At 48.2% G+C, this 20,881-nt stretch overlaps 2 protein-coding genes across 3 annotated transcripts in view; both read right to left on the bottom strand.

The window, feature by feature from the left end:
* The window catches only part of LOC143955448 (uncharacterized), a 119,796-nt gene that overhangs the window by 65,623 nt on the left and 33,292 nt on the right, over positions 1-20,881 (bottom strand). The window lies entirely within an intron of this gene.
* The window catches only part of LOC143955672 (uncharacterized), a 30,815-nt gene continuing 17,642 nt past the window's right edge, over positions 7,709-20,881 (bottom strand). Inside the window, exons 2-8 of one of the 2 annotated variants that reach the window (XM_077465779.1) lie at positions 20,125-20,211; positions 19,419-19,553; positions 19,073-19,282; positions 18,765-18,983; positions 18,521-18,668; positions 13,932-14,099; positions 7,709-10,345 (exon numbers count right to left, since the gene is read on the bottom strand). In XM_077465779.1, the coding sequence (XP_077321905.1) occupies positions 9,543-10,345; positions 13,932-14,099; positions 18,521-18,668; positions 18,765-18,983; positions 19,073-19,282; positions 19,419-19,553; positions 20,125-20,211 (1,770 nt within the window). In that variant the 3' untranslated portion in view covers positions 7,709-9,542. The remainder of the gene's footprint in view (positions 10,346-13,931; positions 14,100-18,520; positions 18,669-18,764; positions 18,984-19,072; positions 19,283-19,418; positions 19,554-20,124; positions 20,212-20,881) is intronic. The other variant, XM_077465780.1, reaches the window with a different exon arrangement.

The following is a 20,881-nucleotide window of genomic DNA, read 5'->3' as shown; positions in this document are numbered from 1 at the left end:
ATCAGGAAGTGGAGCCTTTCGGCTTCATTTCCCGGTTCCCTACTGCGCATGCGCGAGTCGCGCTGCACAATAAGGATGGACCCGCTGCCTCTGGGATCTGTGTGTTTCCCAGCAGGCAGCGGGGGACTTTCAGAAAGGGGCGTAATCTACGCCCCTTTCCGCAGAGAGCTATCCCAGAAGTGGCTGCAAATACATGTACTGTACAGGTACCTGCACCCCCCTCCCCCCTGAAAGGTGCCAATTGTGGCGCCGGAGGGGGGGAGGATTCCAATGAGCGGAAGGTCCACTTTAGGGTGGACCTCCACTTTAACATGATTCTCAACCCCACACTGGATCGATCAGTTCCAGTTCCAGATGGGGTGGACTCGCCCTCCAGGTCCTACAGGGACCTCTTGAATAATATGGGATTGGTGGACAGTTGGAGAGAATTGCATTCCCTGACAAAATATTATACTTACTATTCTCACCCTCATGCATGTTACTCTCATATTGACCATGCGTTTGTTTCCCGGAACCTTAATCCTAGAGTCTGTTCTGCTTCTATCTTAATGGTGCCCTGGTCAGACCATGACCCAATATAGGTGGTTTGTAATTCACTTTCACTTAAACCCCCCCGTTATCGAGCTGGTGTTTGAATGATTCCGTCCTATTTAATGGCGCGCTTGTCAACGACCTGCGTTCCCACTCGGTGGAATACTTCCAACTCAATGCCTCTTCGGTCTCCTCACCGGTTACTTTTTGGGAGGCGTATAAAGCAATAATCCGTGGCCATCTCATTCAACGGGCCTCTAGGGGGAAGAAAGAGCGTCAGGCTGAAAACTGTCACCTGGAGGCTGAATTGGCTTCGGCCACAGCTGAATTAAAACGCCACCCATCCACTCGTAACAGGGGTCTAGTTGACAATTTGCCCTGTGACCTTGACCTCTGTCTGACGGACCGAGCAGAGCGACATTTGCGCTGGACCAAGCAGAAATTTTATGCCAATAAAATGGGATCGTTATTGGCTAATAAACTTAAGTCCTTTGAATCTCGGAAACCAGCTTTGTCACTCAGAACAAGGTTTCAGGTCTGGACATCTAACCCAGTAAAGATCCCGGATGACTTTCGTTTTCCATTTAGCGAAGCTTTATTCATCGGGGGCTACGGCCTCCAGTGTTGAGATTCAAGCCTTCCTACAGAGTTTGGCTCTGCCCTCTCTACAACAGTCCCACAGCACCGAGCTGAGGGGGCGACGTGACAGAGGACGACGTGCGTCTGGCAATTAAAGCACTTAGAGTGCATAAGCGCCCTGGGCCCTGGACGGTCTTATTCTATAAAAAACGACATGGATATAGTAGTCCCTCATCTAACAACCATGTTCAAAAGTCTAATGAAAGATGATCAATTCTCTGCGGATATGTTACGGGCCTCAATAGTGATGCTTCCGAAACTTGGGACAGACACGCCGTCATGGGTTAATTTTTGCCCAATTTCTCTAATCAACATTGACGTGAAACTCCTAAACCAAGTGCTTGCTAGTCGCTTGAACCAGATTTTGCATCACCTGGTCTCAAAAGACCAAACAGATTTTGTCTCTCTACTCCAGGCCACTGATAACATTCACCATACGCTCCTTCTCCATTTAGCTCAAAGCCGCACTATACCCCTCATGTTATTGTCCTTGGACATTCGGAAGGCATTTGACACCTTATCTTGGGAATATCTAATAGGAGTCCTCCGCCATAGAGGCCCTTCCTACACTAGGTTAATACGTTGTACTCTAAATCAAGTACATGGGGTATCAAACCCCTAGATTCCCCATCTCCCGTGGCAGGCGTCAAGGCTGTCCATTGTCTCCACTTCTCTTTATTATAGTCCTTGAATCCCTGGTGGAACATATCTGCTTGAATCCCGATATTCGGGGGTAGAACTGGCTGGAGTGCACCATAAACTGGCGCTGTTCACCGATGACATCTCGATGTACATCATGTCCCCTCACACTAGTTTTCCGAATTTATTCTCACTTTTACATGGTTTTGCCTCCTTATCGGGACTTCAAGTTAACCAGACTAAATCCTGTGCATTGAACATCTCATTGTCGGACTTGGTTCAATCAGGGGCGAACTGACCATTGGGCTACTCGGGCACTGCCCGAGGGCCCCATGCCACTAGGGGGCCCCATCAGGGTTGCCAGCCTCAGCAAAACCAGGGACAGTATGTAAACAAATTGTGTTTTTTTTTTACATCTGTCTTTGAAATGTCCCTTACCAACATCCTTTTGGTTTAAAAATCCAGAGATTATAGCTGCCCCACCTCTCCAGTACCTTCTCAGCCAATAGCAACATGTCTGTGTGTACTGTGTGATTGTATACTGTGTGTGTGTGCGCTTGTGTATACTGTGTGGCCCCATAATCTCTGATTGCCCGGGGGCCCCATGAATTGTCAGTCCGCCCCTGGGTTCAATGCTCCTCTTTGGCAACAAACTTCTCATTCCATGTGTGGTTGGTGTTTCAGAAACAAAGCTTGACTCCTCACAAAGCTGGGCTGTTTGTATTCATGCTGATCCTCTTTTTTTAGAGGTACATAGAAAAGATAGAGGGGGGGTTCCTCTATGTTAGATGTGATGTGAAAATGAGGATAAGTCTATGATTTCTTAGATGGGCCGCATCTACACGGTCAAGATGACCCTTCTCCCAAAACTTTTGTACGCCTTCCGAATTCCACCGGTTCTAATCCCCTCACATGTCCTACGTTCTTTGCCACGTCGTATCCTTAAATTTGTCTGGGGTTCTACAAGGCCAAGATTAAATCAGGAAGTATTGTACAAACAGATGCGTGCTGGTGGTTTGGGAGTTTCAAATTTGATTCACTGGGCAGACTACACCCTTAATACAATTATATGCTGGAGGGTCAGCTTGCCTTTGGACATATATTGACCTGGTGGAGGTAGACCCTGTACCTTTATCCTCACTTTTGTGGCTACCAGCTCAATTTCGTCCAAAGCCTCTAGACCCTATTTTGACTCATTCCTGACGCAATATGGGACTCAAATCAAATATTCCGCAGAGCTATTGTCACCCCACTTACCCCTCCTGGACATAGCCAACTGCCCATGGTTTCCCCCAGTGCTGCATGGTGGCGCTCCAAAGGCCTGACAACGGTCCACTCTTTCCTCACATCTAGAGGGGTGTACAACTTTTAGTAACTTCAGGAAACTTATAAGGCCCCCGACCGAGAGAAATACCGCTATATTCAAATTTGCCATTTCCTGGACTTCCTGGTTAAAAATTATGATAGTTCCAGACCATCAACTGCATTCGAAACCAGGTGCCGTACTCCTCCGACCACTCAGGGCTTAGTCGCTTAGTCTCGTTACTCTACTCTTCTGGGTGCCTCTAACACTTCAGCCCCCTCTTACTGCGCAAGATGGGAATCAGATTTTGGCTCCCTTCAATCCCCTGAGGACTGGTCCAGGATGTGGGAGGCCCATTTCTGCTCTTCTCGCAATGTCATTGTCGGGGCTGGGCTCAGCCCTTCCTTCTCAGAGCTGGCCGCTCAGCTGTCGGCTAACTGCCAGCTCCTATCTCTCCACAGTTACTCAGCTGTTGATGATATCCTGCTCGTCAGTCCTGCCTACTTAAGCTGTTCAGCCCAGTGGATCTCTGCTTTTGCCTTGGTCAACATCACAGAGATCTCCTGCGTTTCCTTTTCAAAGACTTGCTTTGCTGACATCTCTTCTGGCTACTGATCCTGCCTGCTGTTCTTCTACATTGATCCCTGACTTCTGACTTGGCTTACTATCCGTTCCGGTTACTGAACTTTAGCTATGTTCTGACTACGTTTGTTCTTTTTACTTTTTATTATTAAACAAGTGTGATTTACCTGTACTTCTGTAATAAGAAGAGCCGGCAAAACCGTACTTCTGTCTCGGTCTGATTTCATGGTTTCTGACAGTCATAGACCTAGAGAATTCATTTAAAGTAATGTCTAGATGGTAATACACCCTAGTGAGAATTGCTAAATATCTCCCTACGTACTCAGTGCTGTGTTTCAGGGGCTGTTCTGATCAGGGCGATATGAAGCACATTTGGCATGCCCCAAAGTTAAAAGGTTATGGATTCGGGTGTATGCTCTGGTCAATGCACTCGTTCATTCCAATATATGTAAGGACCAGTGGGAAACGTTACCTTATTAGCCTATGTTGGAGTTAACAAAACGAGAGCGAGTCTTGGCAACACACATCTTCATGGCCACTAAACAAACCATTGCGAAGGCGTGGAAAACACCCCTTCTCTCGTTTGAGGAGGTGAAGCGATGGGTGCACGGTACGTTGACAAACGAGAAGCTTACGGCGATACTTGCGGAAGATAGGGACAAATTTTGTAAGATCTGACAACCCTGGCTGGACCAGTTCCCAGCGACAAGCCCGCCCTCCCGTTTTTTTGGACATATAGGAAACTCTGACGAGCCCACCAATGCTCCGGAGGACCCCTGGCCCCCTTTTTATACATATATATATACGAACATAGATCAAGCTCAGGTATTGTATAAAGTTTGTTATATGATGGTCCTTACACTAATGCCTGATTCATGATTCTAGGCTTTTGATGGTAACGAGTATCCTTACCTGGTTACCCCTTGCCTATGCTTGTAGTTATTAGCTATATCACATAAAGGGTCTATTCATCTGTGACATATAAGTTATACTTAATCTACTCTCCACCATTGACACTGGCGTCTATTCGCTCTTTGGTGAGTTTCACTGTATTCAATACCATAGTGTGTAAAAGAAAATAAGAAACATACCTAGAAGTGATGATTGGCTATGCTCCCACCTGGACACAGTCTATTCCCATTGGGGTGTCCCGTTGAGTGGGAGGCATACCCGTTATCACTATTGTGTTGCAGACCTATGCTTATGCACGGTTCAACTGACCTGGTTATATGTTGACTTTATATGCATTTCATTTGATAAGTATTGCGTTTTTTTTATTTTTTATCTGCATATATAGTGTAAACATTATTGACAGAAACCTAAAAAAAAATCTTATTTGATTCCTGGCAATCTCTTTTGTTTTGGAAAATCTTCAATAAAAATATGGTAAAAGAAAAGATGGAGGGGGTTCCTCTATGTTAGATGTAATGTAAATGTGAGGAAGAAAGATGATCTTGTTGTTGGAGATGTGGTTGGTGTTCCAGAAACACAGCTTGACTCCTCACAAGACTGGGCTGTTTGTATTCATGCTGATCCTCTTGTTTAGAGGGACACGGGACATAGAAAAGATGGAGGGAGTTTCTCTCTGTTATGCCGCGTACACACGACAGGACTTAAGTCCGGCAGACTTTCGACGGAGTTCTGACAGAGTTCTGACGGACTTTCCGAATGAACGGACTTGGCCACACACAATCACACCAAAGTCCGACGGATATGAACGTGATGACGTATGACTGGACTAGAATAAGGAAGTTCATAGCCAGTAGCCAATAGCTGCCCTAGCGTCGGTTTTAGTCCGTCAGACTAGCACACACACGAGCGGATTTCTGGGTCCGGCAGAGTTCTGGCGGAAACATTTGAAGCATGTTCCATTTCTAAAGTCTGTCAGACTTTTGCGAATCAAAAGTCCGTTGCAGCCCACGCACGATCGAATAGTCTGCCGGAATCATTCCGTCAGACTTTGGATGTTGAAAAGTCCGGTCGTGTGTATGGGGCTTTAGATGTGATGTGAAAGTGAGGAAAAATGATGATCTTGTGGTTGGAGATGTGGTTGCTGTTCCAGAAATACGGCTTGACTCCTCACAAGACTGGGCTGTTTGTATTCATAATGATCCTTTTGTTTTGTTTAGAGGGACTCGGGACATAGAGAAACCCCCTTTCATCTTTTCTATCTTAGATGTGATGTGAAAGTGAGGAAAAAAGATGATCTTGTGGTTGGAGGTGGTGCGAAGGGGGAATTACGGGTGGAAAGATAGATGGGAATAAGAACTTAGTTGGCGTTCCAGAAACACGGCTTGACTCCTCATAAGACTGGGCTGTTTGTATTCATGCTCATCCTCTTGTTTAGAGGAACACGGGACATAGAAAAGGTGGAGGGGGGGAGTTTCTCTATGTTAGATGTGATGTGAAAGTGAGGAAGAATGATGAGCTTGTGTTCCAGAAACACGGCTTGGCTCCTCACAAGACTGGGCTGTTGGTATTCATGCTGATCCTCTTGTTTAGAGGGACACGGGACATAGAAAAGATGGAGGGGGGTTTCTCTATGTTAGATGTGATGTGAAAGTGAGGAAGAAAGATGATCTTGTGGTTGGAGATATGGTGATGGTGTGGAGAAGCAAGTTGGTGTTCCAGAAACATGGCTTGACTCTTCACAAGACTGGGCTGTTTGTATTCATGCTGATCCTCTTGTTTAGAGGCCCACAGGATGTGGAAAAGATGGAGGAGGGTTTCTCTATGTTAGATGTGATGTGAAAATGAGGAAGAAAGATGAACCCTTGGTTGGAGGTGGTGATGGTGCGGAGGGGAAATTATGTATGGAATGATAGATGTGAATAAAAATGTAGTTGGTGTTCCAGAAATACGACTTGACTCCTCACAAGACTGGGCTGTTAATGTTCATGCTGATCTTCTTGTTTAGAGGGACACAGAATAGATGGAGGGGGGTTCTCTATGTTAGATGTGATGTGAAAGTGAGGAAGAATGATCGTGTGGTTGGAGGTGGTGATGGTGCGAAGGAGGATTTACGGGTGGAAAGATAGATGGGAATAAGAACTTAGTTGGTGTTCCAGAAACACGGCTTGACTCCTCACAAGACTGGGCTGTTGGTATTCATGCTGATCCTCTTGTTTAGAGGAACACGGGACATAGAAAAGGTGGAGGGGGGGAGTTTCTCTATGTTAGATGTGATGTGAAAGTGAGGAAGAATGATGAGCTTGTGTTCCAGAAACACGGCTTGGCTCCTCACAAGACTGGGCTGTTGGTATTCATGCTGATCCTCTTGTTTAGAGGGACACGGGACATAGAAAAGATGGAGGGGGGGGGGGGGGGTTTCTCTATGTTAGATGTGATGTGAAAGTGAGGAAGTAAGATGATCTTGTGGTTGGAGATATGGTGATGGTGTGGAGAAGCAATTACGGGTGTAAAGAAGATAGATGGGAATGAGAATTGAGTTGGTGTTCCAGAAACATGGCTTGACTCTTCACAAGACTGGGCTGTTTGTATTCATGCTGATCCTCTTGTTTAGAGGCCCACAGGATGTGGAAAAGATGGAGGAGGGTTTCTCTATGTTAGATGTGATGCGAAAATGAGGAAGAAAGATGAACCTTTGGTTGGAGGTTGTGATAGCGCGGAGAGGAAATTACGTATGGAATGATAGATGGGAATAAGAATGTAGTTGGTGGTCCAGAAACACGACTTAACTCCTTACAAGACTGGGCTGTTAATGTTCATGTTGATCTTCTTGTTTAGAGGGACACGGGACATAGAATAGATGGAGGGGTTCTCTATGTTAGATGAGAAAGTGAGGAAGAATGATGATCTTGTGTTTGGAGGTGCTGATGGTGAGGAATTTCGGGAGGAATGATAGATTGGTCTATGAACTGATGGACTTACCACTGGAGTCTACTACAGACATCCTGAGATTTATGGGAAGGGTGAGAGTCAGCTCCTTCAATAACAACATGTCGGAAAAGGAAAAAGTCTGAGGCACAAATATAAAAAAACAAAAAAACTACACAGGAAAAATAATAATTTAATAATACAAATCTGAAGGCACCCTTTTATTAGTCAAGCGTAACATGATTTTAAATGCACATATTATATATATAGCTATTCATTTATTTCATACTAAATAGATTTGCAGGTATCAGATAAAACATAAATTCTGAAAATATCGTATTTACTACTTTCAGCCAACAGGTGGCACTCTCCACAGAAATGGCCTTTTCATTTGAATTTACTTCTACGGGGGCAGTGGCATCACTATGGGGGTGTGCGGACCACGGTGCTAATGCAATATTCTCTCCAGCGAAAGCCAGCAGCTGGAGGCAGGACAGCTCAGGATAGAGGGCAGGGCTGCATCCAAACAACCAATCCTCAGCTTGCAGCTCCCGCCCTCTGTCCACAGCCGCTGTGTCTCCTGCCCTCCGGACTGCTGATGTAAGGTAAGACAGGAGGAGGAGCAGGTGGGGGGAGAGCTGACAGCAATGGGATAAGGGAGGGAAGTTGAGGACAGTAATGGGGTGCTTTGGGGGAGGGGGGGGGGGTTGAAGAGAGTAATGGAGCGTTGGAGGGGAGCTGAGAACGGTACTGGGACCCTGTGAGTAGTGGGAAGCTGGATGACAGTAATGGGGTCACTGAGAACATTAGGAAGGGGGCTGAGGACATTAATGGGGGTCACAGAGGACATTGTTAGGTGGACCTGAGGACGGTACTTGGATCACTGAGGATATTAATTGGGTGGGCTTGAGGACAGTACTTGGGTCACTGAGGACATTTTTTGGATGGGCTTGAGGACAATACTTGGGTCACTGAGGACAATATTGGGTGGGCCTGAGGACAGTACTTGGGTCACTGAGGACAATATTGGGTGGGCCTGAGGACAGTACTTGGGTCACTGAGGACAATATTGGGTGGGCCTGAGGACAGTACTTGGGTCACTGAGGACAATATTGGGTGGGCCTGAGGACAGTACTTGGGTCACTGAGGACATTATGGGGTGAGCCCGAGGACAGTACTTGGGTCACTGAGGACAATATTGGGTGGGCCAGAAGACAGTACTTGGGTCACTGAAGACATTATTGGGTAGGACTGGGGACGGCACTTGGGTCACAGAGGACATTATGGGGTGGGCCTGAGGACAGTACTTGGGTCACTGAGGACATTATGGGGTGGGCCTGGGGACAGTACTTGGGTCACTGAGGACATTATTGGGTGGGCCTGAGGACAGTACTTGGGTCACAGAGAACATTATTGGGTGAGCCCGAGGACAGTACTTGGGTCACCGAGGACATTATTGGATGGGACTGAGGACAGTACTTGGGTCACTGAGGACATTATTAGGTGGGCCTGAGGACAGTACTTGGGTCACAGAGAACATTATTGGGTGAGCCCGAGGACAGTACTTGGGTCACCGAGGACATTATTGGATGGGACTGAGGACAGTACTTGGGTCACTGAGGACATTATTGGGTGGGACTGGGGGCAGTACTTGGGTCACTGAGGACATTATTGGGTGGGACTGGGTACAGTACTTGAGTCACTGAGGACATTATTGGGTGAGCCCCGAAGACAGTACTTGGGTCACTGAGGATATTAATGGGGGGACTGGGGACAGTAATTGGGTCAATGACGATGTTAATGGGGGGGGGAGCCTCGCCAATGTGCTAGCTTGCTCAGTGCTCTACTGGGGTGGGGTGGGAGGACGCCATGTTTTACCGGGTGACACCAACCCTAGTGACACCACTGGGGGGGGGGGGAATCAGACTCTACTGTAGAAAGAACTTTTTCCTGTAATGAATTGCCTCCCCCTACTCTAGCCAATCAGGGCAAGCCTTGCACTCAACTTTGATCACTTGAGGGCCGTGTGGGTTCTTTGGTGTCGGTCAAGATGAAACTTCTGTGGAAAACTCTTCCCGCACTCGAGGCAGGCGTACGGCCTCTGCCCGGTGTGAGATTTCTGATGTCTGTAAAGATGGGACTCCTGTGTAAAACATTTCCCGCACTCGGAACAGGAATACGGCTTCTCCCCCGTGTGAGACTTCTGATGTCTGTAAAGATGATAACCCTGCGAAAAACATTTCCCACACTCCAGGCAGGAATACGGTTTCTCCCCCGTGTGAGATCTCTGATGCCTGACTAGCAGCGACTTCTGTGGATAACTCTTCCCGCACTCGGGGCAGGAATACGCATTTTCCATCGAGTGCGACTTTTGGTGGGTGACGAGTTCCGATTTCAGGGGATAACAATTCCCGCACTCAAAGCAGCAAAACGGCATCTCGCCCGTGTGACACCTTTCGTGTCGGACCAGCTGCGATTTCTGCGAATAACATTTGCCGCACTGAGAGCAGGAATACGGCTTCTCCCCCGTGTGAGATCTTTGATGCCTGACAAGAAGTGAATTCCGCTGAAAACTTTTCCCGCAGTCGTGACAGAAAAATCTCTTCTCCCCCTGAACTCCGGCACCATCCCTCACGGTACAAGGTTGCTCAGAGTCTGAGGGATTCCATGGTCTATCCACACTGTGAAGTCCACCATCCATAGTGGAGATCATTGTCTTCTCTCCTCCACAATCTCCTGTGATGTCCTCATCTCCCATTCTACAACCTGGAGATAAAGTGAGAAGATCCTTTGAGGGCTTCTCCATGGCGTGTCCTGGAAAAATATAATAAAAACATCATCAATAGATATGAGAGGGTTAGTTCACTTCCATCAAGATCCCATCTGGATCAGGTAGATATGAGTGAGCAGATGTTCTCTGTGGAGGCCCCAACCAGCCGGGACTCTTCCCCTCTTCAAAGGGCCTTGGGTCCTCAAACCTCTTGCTTTACTCTAAAAGTCTATAGCAAGATTTCTAAGATTCTTCACCAGGACTGTCAGAAACCCTGCCAGGAGTTGCTACGGGACATGCAGAATCCATACAGAGTTCCCTTAAAATAACCTTTGGCAAGTCCTCCAACCAGAAAATGCATTGATGAATGTGAGTAGTTGGGTTTGGATATAGTGTATTCAAGTTCACCTAAACCAGGGATGGATGTGGTGGATTCAAGGTCACCTAAACCAGGGTTGGATATGGTGGATTCAAGTTCACCTAAACCAGGGATGGATGTGGTGGATTCAAGTTTACCTAAACCAGGGTTGGATATGGTGGATTCAAGTTCACCTAAACCAGAGTTGGATATGGTGGATTCATGTTCACCTAAACCAGGGCTGGATATGGTGGATTCAAGTTCACCTAAACCAGGGATGGATATGGTGGATTCAAGTTCACCTAAACCAGGGATGGATGTGGTGGATTCAAGTTTACCTAAACCAGGGATGGATGTGGTGGATTCATGTTCACCTAAACCAGGGCTGGATATGGTGGATTCAAGTTCACCTAAACCAGGGATGGATATGGTGGATTCAAGTTCACCTAAACCAGGGATGGATATGGTGGATTCAAGTTTACCTAAACCAGGGTTGGATATGGTGGATTCAAGTTCACCTAAACCAGGGTTGGATATGGTGGATTCAAGTTCACCTAAACCAGGGCTGGATATGGTGGATTCAAGTTCACCTAAACCAGGGATGGATATGGTGGATTCAAGTTCACCTAAACCAGGGATGGATGTGGTGGATTCAAGTTTACCTAAACCAGGGCTGGATATGGTGGATTCAAGTTCACCTAAACCAGGGCTGGATATGGTGGATTCAAGTTCACCTAAACCAGGGATGGATATGGTGGATTCAAGTTCACCTAAACCAGGGATGGATGTGGTGGATTCAAGTTTACCTAAACCAGGGATGGATATGGTGGATTCAAGGTCACCTAAACCAGGGATGGATACGGTGGATTCAAGTTTACCTAAACCAGGGATTGGGTACGGTGGATTCAAGTTTACCTAAACCAGGGTTGGATATGGTGATTTCAAGTTCATCTAAACCAGGGTTGGATATGGTGGATTCAAGTTCACCTAAACCAGGGTTGGATATGGTGGATTCAAGTTTACCTAAACCAGGGATGGATGTGGTGGATTCAAGTTTACCTAAACCAGGGATGGATACGGTGGATTCAAGTTCACCTAAACCAGGGATGGATGTGGTGGATTCAAGTTTACCTAAACCAGGGATGGATACGGTGGATTCAAGTTCACCTAAACCAGGGATGGATGTGGTGGATTCAAGTTCACCTAAACCAGGGTTGGATATGGTGGATTCAAGGTTACCTAAACCAGGGTTGGATATGGTGGATTCAAATTTACGTAAACCAGGGTTGGATATGGTGGATTCAAGGTCACCTAAACCAGGGTTGGATATGGTGGATTCAAATTTACGTAAACCAGGGTTGGATATGGTGGATTCAAGGTTACCTAAACCAGGGTTGGATATGGTGGATTCAAGGTTACCTAAACCAGGGTTGGATATGGTGGATTCAGAAAATCGATTGTTCTTTGTGGATATCCTAACCACCAAAGTCTATTAAAGCGGAAGTAAGCCCGTAGGTTAACAGTTTAAAAAATAAAAAATGTTATATTATGAGCCCATGCCGGGAATGTAACCATCACATTGGTTGAGCTCTCAACCAAACTGTCAAACCATCCGATAGCCGGTGTCATAACTGATCACATGGGCAGCATCATGCCAGTTGAAGATTAAACAGAGGCCAAGATGGCAGCTTCCTTGGCTGAAAATGATAGGAGGGTTTAGTTCTACTTTAACCCCTTTGGTGAACTGGTAAAAGGACGTCACTCTTACCCCCCTTCCTGCCCAGGCCAATTTTCAGCTTTCAGCGCTGTTCATGCTTTGAATGACAATTGTGCGTGTCATGCAACGGTGTACCCAAGCAACATTTTTATCATTTTTTTTTGCTAAACAAATTGGCAAATAAGTAATTTTTCTCCTTCACTGATGAGGAGACACTGACAGGCACTGATGAGGCTGCACCGATGGGGGGCTGATGAGGAGACACTGATGGGTACTGATGAGGTGGCACTGATGAGGCTGCACTGATGGGTACTGTTGAGGCTGTACTGATGGGCACTGATGAGGCTGCCCTGACGGGCACTGATGAGGAGACACTGATAGGCACTAATGAGATAGTGCTGATGAGGCTACACTGATGGGTACTGACAAGGCTGAACTGATAGGCACTAATGAGATGGTACTGTTGGGGCTGAACTGATGGGTACCAATGAGGCTGCGCTGATGAGGAGACACTGACAGGCACTGATGAGGAGACACTGATGGGTACTGATGAGTACTCTTGAGGCTGCACTGATGAGGCTGCACTGATGAGGAGACACTGATGGGTACCGATGAGGCTGCTCTGATGGGGACTGATGAGGCTGCACTAATAGGCACTGAGATGGCGCTGATGAGGCTGCACTGATGGGCACTGATGAGGAGACACTGATGGGTACTGATGAGTACTGTTGAGGCTGCACTGATGAGGCGACACTGACGGGCACTGATGAGGAGACACTGATGAGGCTGCACTGATGGGTACAGATGAGGCTGCGCTGATGGGGACTGATGAGGCTGCACTAGTAGGCACTGAGATAGAGCTGATGAGGCTGCACTGATAGGCACTGATGAGGCGACACTGATGGGGACTGATGAGGTTGCACTAATGAGATGGCACTGATGAGGCTGCTCTGATGGTTACTGATGAGGTGGCGCTAATAGGTGGCACTAATAGGCACGGTTGGGGTTGCACCGATAATCAGGACACGGATGATCCATGTCCTGATTATCAGTGTAGATGTCCTCTGTCACATTGGCCGGCTCCCGGCTCTCTTTTCCTCTTACAGTGACAGTACGTGAGGAAAGGAATGCTGATAACTGACAAGTGTGTTTACATTGTGATCAGCTGTGATTGGCTCTTGACCCGGATCTGTGATCAGCATGTGCGTCAATAGAACCGGAACCGGATTACCGCTCTGCAGCAGTCATTCAGGCGAGTGGTTAAGCAGGTGGAGATCAGCGAACGTTTTTCTGCTGATCTCCCGTCTGGGGAATGAACCCGAAAGCAACAAAAAAAAAAAAAAAAAAAACATTCATGGGGTCATTCAACTGCTGCTTGGGTAGGTGACTGAGCTGATCAAGCACAATTTGTGCTCCATTAGGATCCAGAGATGGACCGGGGGGGGGGGGGGGGGGGGGTGTTGGTTCGAATGTCTACATACTCCGTTAATGCCCTACTCTGGACCAATCAGTGAGCAGTATGGGTGGAGGAATGGATTTAGTTTTAATGACCCACCTGTGCTGATCTCTGTAGGAGTGTCCTCCTCTATAAATGTCCCCGTTATTCCATCCTCCTCCATAGACTTTTCTCCGGCACAGACTCCTGTGATTTCCTCGTCTTCCATTTTCCATCTTGTACAAGGTGAAGTGAAACTATCCTTCGAGGGTTTCTTCATGGCGGCTCCTGGAGAACGATAAAAACCCCCACGATCAATGGATATAAAAAGGGTTATTTTACCTAAAATTAGGAGTTTATGAACCAACCGAGCAACCTTCGGTTTGCTGGAGGCCCCCCCCGACCCCGGCACCCCACTTACCAGGACATGGCGTGTGTCTCTGCTCCTACCGAGGCCTCTGAGAACTCAACATTGCAGGAGATGCTGAGTTCTGGTGGTCCCACCGCTGTGAAGACCAGAATCTGAAGGGCCAGCCAAATGCTGAGTTCTGGCGGTCCCGCCACTGTGAAGACCAGAATCGGAAGGGTCAGCCAAATGCCAAGATCTGGCGGTCCCGCCACTGTGAAGACCAGAATCAGAAGGGCCACCCAAATGCTGAGTTCTGGTGGTCCCACCGCTGTGAAGACCAGAATCGGAAGGGTCAGCCAAATGCTAAGATCTGGCGGTCCCACCGCTGTGAAGACCAGAATCGGAAGGGCCAGCCAAATGCTGAGTTCTGGCGGTCCCACCGCTGTGAAGACCAGAATCAGAAGGGCCACCCAAATGCTGAGTTCTGGTGGTCCCACCACTGTGAAGACCAGAATCGGAAGGGTCAGCCAAATGCCAAGATCTGGCGGTCCCACCGCTGTGAAGACCAAAATCAGAAGGGCCACCCAAATGCTGAGTTCTGGCGGTCCCACCACTGTGAAGACCAGAATCGGAAGGGCCAGCCAAATGCTGAGTTCTGGCGGTCCCACCGCTGTGAAGACCAGAATCAGAAGGGTCAGCCAAATGCTGAGTTCTGGCGGTCCCACCGCTGTGAAGACCAGAATCGGAAGGGCCAGCCAAATGCTGAGATCTGGTGGTCCCACCGCTGTGAAGACCAGAATCAGAAGGGCCAGCCAAATGCTGAGATCTGGCGGTGCCACCGCTGTGAAGACCAGAATCGGAAGGGCCAGCCAAATGCTGAGATCTGGTGGTCCAAACTCTGTGAAGACCAGAATCAGAAGGGCCAGCCAAATGCTGAGATCTGGTGGTCCCACCTGCCCCTTCCTGTGTATTGGCGGCTGGAAGTCACCCACCCTGTAAGTCCCGCCTCACCCAGAAGTGACATCTCCCGCCATAGACTCCTTGGAAAGAGTGAGGCACAGGTCGCCTACACACCAGCAGGTAACTTCACCCCCATGTTTTTCCGACTTGGGGAATCCCAGGGCAGCCATGCTTTTTCCGAGGTCTCGAAGGGGTGAAAAGCACCCCGAAATGCCTCCCCACCCATCGGGGGGTGCTGGCACAGCCACTAATATTCAGAAAGTGAACAAATAAAAAGAAGTGTGCCAGGGAATTCCTATCGGACACCGGGCTCACAGGAACGCGCGCGGCATTCTCAGCAGCATGGTGACCAGGCACGTGCACACCCACAGGAATGCGTACGGGCACGCATCAGAGCATGTTGGTGCCAGATGGGCTATTTAACCTCTTCACACCAGCGCGGGTGCACACATGCGGCCTCTTGGCCTGTGGACCTCCACACCGAGCGGCCGCGTGTAAAACGCTTACCGTGCCGAGAACGCGCTCCCCAGCGCGGTAGCTGGTGTTTACCAGAAAGCTCCCCATAGTAGCCATCAGGAGGCTTTGTGATCATGTGACCACCAAATTACAGCCGTCACATGACCCCAAATGCCCACCTCCGCTTGCTGTGTTTATCAACCCTTAAAGTGTCGGGTGGCGGCCGGTGGGAAGAGGATAAAGGGCGCTTCTGCTCATGCTTAAGTGCTGACTGGTCTTTCAGTCATTCCCTGAGTCCTGCTACTTCTCTGCTTGTTCCCTTGTCACCGACCCGGCCTGCTTCTGACCTGAACTTGTGTCCTGCTTCTGCCTTGTTCCTGACCCTGGCTCCATTCCTCTCCACTTCTTTGCCTTATGGATGTACCTGGCTACCCGCCTGCTGCTGACCTATCACTGTGATCACACTTCTCTTCCTGGCTCTGTTCCCACATCTGGTTCGAGTGCCTACCTGGCCGTCATCTGTACCAGCTCTGCTTACCACCGATTTCCTGTCTCAAGTCTGCCGGGAGCCCTGACAAGCCTCGCACCCGGCACCTGCAGCCAGTGGTGGAGAGCCCCTTCAAACTTTGACTACATCTTTATAGACAAGATACTGTTCCTGACCTGATGTTCTCCCAGCCTGCCTGGGACCGCATCGCCTACTGCAAGCGCTGCCCATCAACACCTGCCGGGCACTCGTGTTCCTCTTTGTCCCTCTTCAATGGGGCTTGGGCTGGAGATACAATAGAGGCTGACCTCATCGTTTCAGTCTCCAATCAGGGGCGACACAGTAGACCACAAAACCCTGCTGGAGTTGCAGACTCAGACTTACCCTGGTTCTCATCCTTCCTAGAGAACCGATCTCAGAAAGTGAAGCTAGGAGCTTTCACTTCGGAAGCACGAAAAAAATTACATGCGGAGTCCTGAAAACATTTTGGTATCCTTAAAGTCCCGTATCTCCGAATTTTTTTTCATTTCTTTCAACAATTGGGATGTTGATACCATGCTTTGGAGGAACTAAGCTTCATCCAACACCTTTAAATATACATGCGGAGTCCCTCAAGGATCACCCCTGTCGCCCGTGCTCTTTAACATCTATCCCCGCCCACTCCTCAAAAATCACCAGCAACCGGAACCTGCTTTATCACGCCTACGCTGATGACATCCAACGCTACCTACGCATCACCAACAAAAAAGACCAATACCGGGCGCTGGAAAACTGGTATCTCATTGATCGACGATTGGATGACGGAGAGCTCCCTTAAACTCAACGGATCCAAATGAGAACTCCTCTTCCTCCATGCAAACCGAAACAAAAACCCCGGCATGATGTCCACACCACTCACCAAATCAGAACTCCTCTTCCTCCACGCAAACCGAAACAAAAGTCCTGTGTCAGGGCTGGCTTAGCCCTTCCTCCTCTGGGCTGGCCGCTCAGCTGTCGGCTAATTGCCAGCTCTCTTCTCTTTCCACAGTTACTGAGCTGTTCCCGATGATGCTCGTCTGACCTGCCTATTTAAAGCCTTCCAGCTCATTTCTCCATTGCCTCCACGTTGGTCACATCACAAGGAACCATCTCCTGCTGTTTGTTTCAAGACTGGCTTGCTGACATCCCTCCTGGCTTCTTATCCTGCTTGCGGCTGCTCTCCATGGATCCCTGACTTCCGGCCTGGCTGACTACCCGATCTGGTTAATGAACTTTGGACTAGCCGACTACCCGATCTGGCTACTGGACTCTGGCTATGCTCGACTACGCTTTTTCTTTTTACCTTTTTCTTTTTATTAATAAACAAGTGTGATTTGATTGTACTTCTGTCTCAGTCTGTTTCATGGTTTCTGACACCCTGGCACGATGCCCACACCACTCACCATCCTCGGACAACCCATCACCCCCCCCCCCCCCCCCCCAGCACTAAAGCCTCAGAATCATCTTTGACTCGAACATGAGGATGGATGCACAGATAGGATCAGTAGTCAGCGGAGCCCACCACCTTCTTCGCCTACTGCGTAGACTCATCCCCTTCATCCCGGGAGGAGATACAGCAGCAGTAGTCGGAGCAATCATCAAATCCCGACTCCACTACGCAAAATTCCCTCCACCTAGGACTTCCAAAATACCAAATTTCACATCTACAAACTGTCCAGAACACAGCAGCCAGACTGGTAACTGGAGAAAAACCCTGGGAATCCATCACCCTGTCCCTGAGGACCCTCCTTTCGGCTAGCCGTGAAGGACCGAGTTACATTTAAGACCCTCTGCCTCACTCATAAATGTACACAAGGAAAAGCCCAGCAATCCCTCTGGGACAAAATAAAGCACTACACCCCCAGGTCGCCCTCTCCGGTCAACTAACAATAACCTCCTCCACATCCCCAAGACCCGCTATAAATTAAAAGGCGAACAGAGGCTCGAAAGTCCAAGGACCACGGCTATGGAACGCTCTACCCGCGGACATCCCCTCGGAAGAAAACCACCTGACCTTCAGGAAGAAGCTCAAGACCCATCTCTTCTGAAAACCCTGACGGACAAAAACGCGCCCTGAGGCGATTTAGTTCGCATATGTAGCGCTTTACAAGTTATTCATTCGTTCTAACCCCTCCATCTGAGGAGAGCATAGCACCCGCCACTGTTCCCAACGCGGCGCTCCCACCATGGCGCAGGAAACACACACACAAAAAAAAAAAAAATGAGGCCACGGTGGAAGCATCCCGCTTTTATAGATCTGGCCAGGGTTTCCTGGGAAAGTAGGTGGAGCTACACTCTCTCCAGTTACTGTCCGAACGCTGAAAGCCGATTGGAGAGAATACAACCCCCGCATCCGGCTATATGACATTATCCTTGGCCTGCTTACCAGAGTTGCCCGAGGTTCAAAATTGATGTCACAGAGCAGAGATTATGGCTCACCTGTGCTGATCTCTGTAGGAGTGTCCTCCTCTATAAATGTCCCCGTTATTCCATCCTCCTCCATAGACTGCTGATCATCCCTCACATACCTCTCTTCTTCTTCTTCTTCTGATTTACCCTCAACTTTCTTATCCATCAGATCTTCAACCTAAACCAAGAGATTTAGTGAAATGTATCATTTTCTAGGATCCATACCTCATCTCCACAAGTCACTTTAATGTTCTAGATAGTCCACCCCACCTACCTGATGATGGTGGGGGATGGTGTGACCTTCCTGTGTGGAATCCAGAGGACGGGGACATCTCTCTGGTGGGTTTCTGTAGCTGGATGACTCCACCATGGTGTCCTGGTACAGATCTTTGTGTTCTTTTAGATGCTCCAACTCCTCCGTCACCCCATCCTCATCATCCTCCTCTTTTATCTCTTCTTTACCTTCAACTTTAGGATCTCTCAGGTTTCCACTCTGAATATATAATAAAAATGACATCAATGGTAACAATGCAGATAATGTACAGATCCTAATGATACTATCAGTGATTGTTCCTCACCTACCTGATGATGGTGGGGGATGGTGTGATCTTCCTGTGTGGAATCCCGGGAATACAGAGGACGGGGACATCTCTCTGGTGGGTTCCTGGTATTAGGTGGCTCCATAACAAAGTCCTTGTATCCTTCTGAAAACTCCTTCATCACCCCATACTCCTCCTCCTCATCTTCATACTCTTCTTTAATGACAATATTATAATCACTCGGGTTTTCACCCTGGATATAAAAGAAATAGACAGTGACATCCTGACACCTTATAGGAACCTGACACACACAATGATACAGTCACCATCCAGACACATCCCTTGTCTGTTACTGGATAATGTCCCACAATTCCCAGAATCCTCCTCACCTCTCCTGTCAGCAGCTCCATCATCTTCTTGGTGACTTCTAGAATCTTCTCCATGTTGTGTCTCTCAGGTTTTAGGGAGTCACATGGAGGCACTGTGATGGTCATATGATCACCGGACTTCACAAGAGGAAATCTCTGTATTGAGGAACCAATAGGAATATCATGTTAGACTCCCAGAATCCTCCTCACCTCTCCGGTCAGGTCTGTGTTTTATTAATAGAGATAAGAGTGATGTCATGTGACCTCCTCCCAGAATCCTCCTCACCTCTCCGGTCAGGTCTGTGTTTTATTAATAGAGATAAGAGTGATGTCATGTGACCTCCTCCCAGAATCCTCCTCACCTCTCCGGTCAGGTCTGTGTTTTATTAATAGAGATAAGAGTGATGTCATGTGACCTCCCAGAATCCTCCTCACCTCTCCGGTCAGGTCTGTGTTTTATTAATAGAGATAAGAGTGATGTCATGTGACCTCCCAGAATCCTCCTCACCTCTCCGGTCAGGTCTGTGTTTTATTAATAGAGATAAGAGTGATGTCATGTGACCTCCCAGAATCCTCCTCACCTCTCCGGTCAGGTCTGTGTTTTATTAATAGAGATAAGAGTGATGTCATGTGACCTCCCAGAATCCTCCTCACCTCTCCGGTCAGGTCTGTGTTTTATTAATAGAGATAAGAGTGATGTCATGTGACCTCCCAGAATCCTCCTCACCTCTCCGGTCAGCAGGTAGATGATCTCCAGGGTGAGGTTTAGTAGGCTCTCGGTCGTTTGACTCCAGTCCTCGTCCATCACCATTTTCTGTAGAAGGTAGAATTACCTGGACTGATTAGACAATATTAGGATGGGGGGGATAATATGAGGGTTTCTGTCATGTAAGAACAGTCCCCAGTGGGATTACACACAGAGGAACATTCCGTTTAGTTTTTTTTCTATGGTTTTTAGGGTCCAGGAGCCTCTTACCCTTTGGCCTGCCCAATCAGAAAGTGTTTGGAACAGACCTGCAGTACATCTGCGGAGATTCCTATGTGAAAATACATTGCACATGTGCAGACATGCTTCCAGGTCTCTGACTGCTCCAATACCTGGCAGAAAGCATCGTCACGTGTACGCATTGTCATGTGGAATCTCATGGTGAGCATGCTCCCCATAGCAAAACACTGCTAGCCTGAGTGGTGGGATATGGACATCTCGCCCGCACAAAGAAGTGCTGGGCTGTAGCGCTAAAATGGTACAAAACCTTTGCAGATGTGCCGCCGGACCCTCCGATTCCACTATATCCCGCCAAGTTTGGATGAAACGTGGGCTCTTCCCTACTGAGAATTGGGGGTATCTACCTTCATCTCATTATCGGTTGATCTCAGAATTCCTATTGTAGTGAGGGATGAGTTCTCCACCTCCTCCGCCGTTATTGGCGACTGGCCAAAGTCGTAGACTGTGCAGAGCATTATGAGTGAGCACCAAAATGAAT

Source organism: Lithobates pipiens, unplaced genomic scaffold (assembly GCF_037356315.1).
Source record: "Lithobates pipiens isolate NorthernLeopardFrog02 unplaced genomic scaffold, aLitPip1_a1.2 Scaffold_35, whole genome shotgun sequence".
In the NCBI taxonomy this organism is placed as follows: domain Eukaryota; kingdom Metazoa; phylum Chordata; class Amphibia; order Anura; family Ranidae; genus Lithobates; species Lithobates pipiens.
Note: the sequence above shows the minus strand (reverse complement) of the source record. Positions and strands in the feature narration are given on the sequence as shown.